Source organism: Dichomitus squalens (assembly GCF_000275845.1).
Source record: "Dichomitus squalens LYAD-421 SS1 unplaced genomic scaffold DICSQscaffold_533, whole genome shotgun sequence".
Taxonomy (NCBI): Eukaryota; Fungi; Basidiomycota; class Agaricomycetes; order Polyporales; family Polyporaceae; genus Dichomitus; species Dichomitus squalens.
The window spans coordinates 1-2,023 of record NW_006767415.1 but is presented as its reverse complement, the minus strand read 5'-3'; the positions used below and the strand labels follow the sequence as shown (position 1 = coordinate 2,023).

Below are 2,023 nucleotides of genomic sequence, written 5' to 3'. Positions count from 1 at the left end.
CGTGCTACCTCATGCAGACTTCAGGACCACCTTCGAGGACGGTACTATCTATCGCCTTCCAAGCTATACTCAGTCGTCCGCCTGCTCCCAAACAAGCAGGGTTACGACGTCCCCGTGTCGGGTGACTGGGTCACCATTGCAGTTGTCGCCGAACGCGGCAAGATGAAGTACACCCAGGCACCGCCCGTCGGCGTCACCCACGACGACAAGCTGAAGCAAGACGGCGACCAGGACAAGATGGACGAACTCCCGTCTCTCGACACGCCTTCTGCACAGGCTGGGTCGTCTCGCCCGCCCCCATACCAGAAACGTCAGAAGCGGCCAGAGGAGGGTGGGAAGCAGGGCGGGAAGAAGTACGTGAACATGCGGCTGATCGACTTCGGATGCCGGTCGCGCGGATCTTCGGCGGATGGCGGCACAGCGAAGATACGTGGGGACGCGTTTCTGTCGCTGTTGCTGTTCGAGTCGGATACGTGCGATATAGTGACGAAGGAGGACGGGACGAAGGAGAAGGTATACAGGGGTGGGAGTAAAGGGGCGTTTGAGCGGATATCGAAGCTGAGGGAGGGCGCGGTCATCGCGTTGTTGAACCCAAAGATTTTGAAGCCGTTCCAGGTGCGTCCCTTCAACCCTGTGCTTGCCACTTCCCCCAGCCTCTGAGATGTCGGTCAGCGTTCTTCGGACAAACCGCATCCGACGGAGAACATCCTCGCTCTCACCCCAGAGTCAGACGCGTCCATCGCAGTGATCGGCTATGCGCAGGACCTGGGCATGTGCAAAGCGATGAAGCGCGACGGGACTCGGTGCACGTCGTGGTGCGACAAGCGTGTCAGCGACGTGTGCGACTACCACGTTCAGAACGCGATCGAACGCCGGCGGGCGGCAAGGCCTGAGTTCGCGGTCGGGTTAGTTGTCTTCCTCTCTGTTTTTGCTCGAGACGTGCTGGTCTCATACATTGGCACGTGCAGAACGAGCGGGATGGGCAGTTCTGCGAAGTCGTCGAAGAAGGTGGCGTACGACCCAGCGAAACAATGGGGGTTGAAACCTGAGAGCCACACACCCGGAGCGACGTACGTAGTCTCAGGGCACATCGTGTCTGGCTCAGACTCGGGGTCGATGTACATTGGGGAGAACATGGGCAGAGACGCGCAGGCGAAGGCAGTGCGGAAGGTGGCGGCGGCGGATACAGACAAAGCACTGGAGAAGTTGCTAGCTCGAGACAAGGAGGGAACGAGGGCGCTGAGCGCTGCGCGGGAATTCTCGAAACGGAGGGCGGAGGGGTTGGAGCAAGCGAGTAAGGGCAAGGCAAAAGCGGGGACAAGGGCACAAGGGTCGGGAAAGACGGCGGCGAAGAACGAGTCTGAGCGGAATACCGCAAAGACAGACGAAGACGGTGATAGACGAAAGAGCGCATATTCGGCGGGGCTGATCAGGCAGCTTGGGTTTGACCCCACTGCTAAGGACGGAAGGGGTGCGAGGCATGTGGGCGCGCAAAGCAAGGTATAGTAACACGTTTCAGACACGCATTGTATTTCAGCTCAATGCTCTATCGCAGCTGGAAGCCCTTGCTGTTCTGACGGCGAACCGCAAAATCGAGCTTGGACCGCATCCCGGCAAGAGGCAGTCCTGTGTTCGACAGCCGGAGGCTCCGCCCTCCGAGACAATGGACCCCCCTCCGCCTGCAGCTGATGATGGTGCTCTGGACAACGCAGAAGATGTGGGCACCCCTTTAGCGTTCCCAGACAGTGACGACGAGCTCGAAGGGGAAGAGAGGAAGGCGTTTGGAAGGGCTATCGGATCGTCAGAAGGACGCATGATCGATCTAGACGAGAGCGACGAGGAGAAGTCGGCATAGAAACCGACCCGTGTTGGGATCGCGTGAATCAGCTGCAACAATGTATTATCCTCCAAGCCACGCTATAGCTACAATATGATGATGGTACAGATGAGAGCCAATGATACAGCCAGCAAAAATACAACAGGGCCATACAACGATACATTGATGATACACGAGTGAGAAACC

General features: G+C 58.2%; 1 protein-coding gene across 1 annotated transcript; it reads left to right on the top strand.

The window, feature by feature from the left end:
- Positions 1 to 18: 18 nt before the first annotated feature.
- On the top strand, positions 19 to 1,506 carry DICSQDRAFT_74960 (zf-primase-domain-containing protein; the record flags this gene model as incomplete). Its single annotated transcript, XM_007371961.1, has 3 exons — positions 19 to 615; positions 673 to 905; positions 969 to 1,506. Coding segments are annotated over 3 exons (1,368 nt in total), but the record flags the coding sequence as incomplete, so codon positions are not given.
- Positions 1,507 to 2,023: the final 517 nt, after the last annotated feature.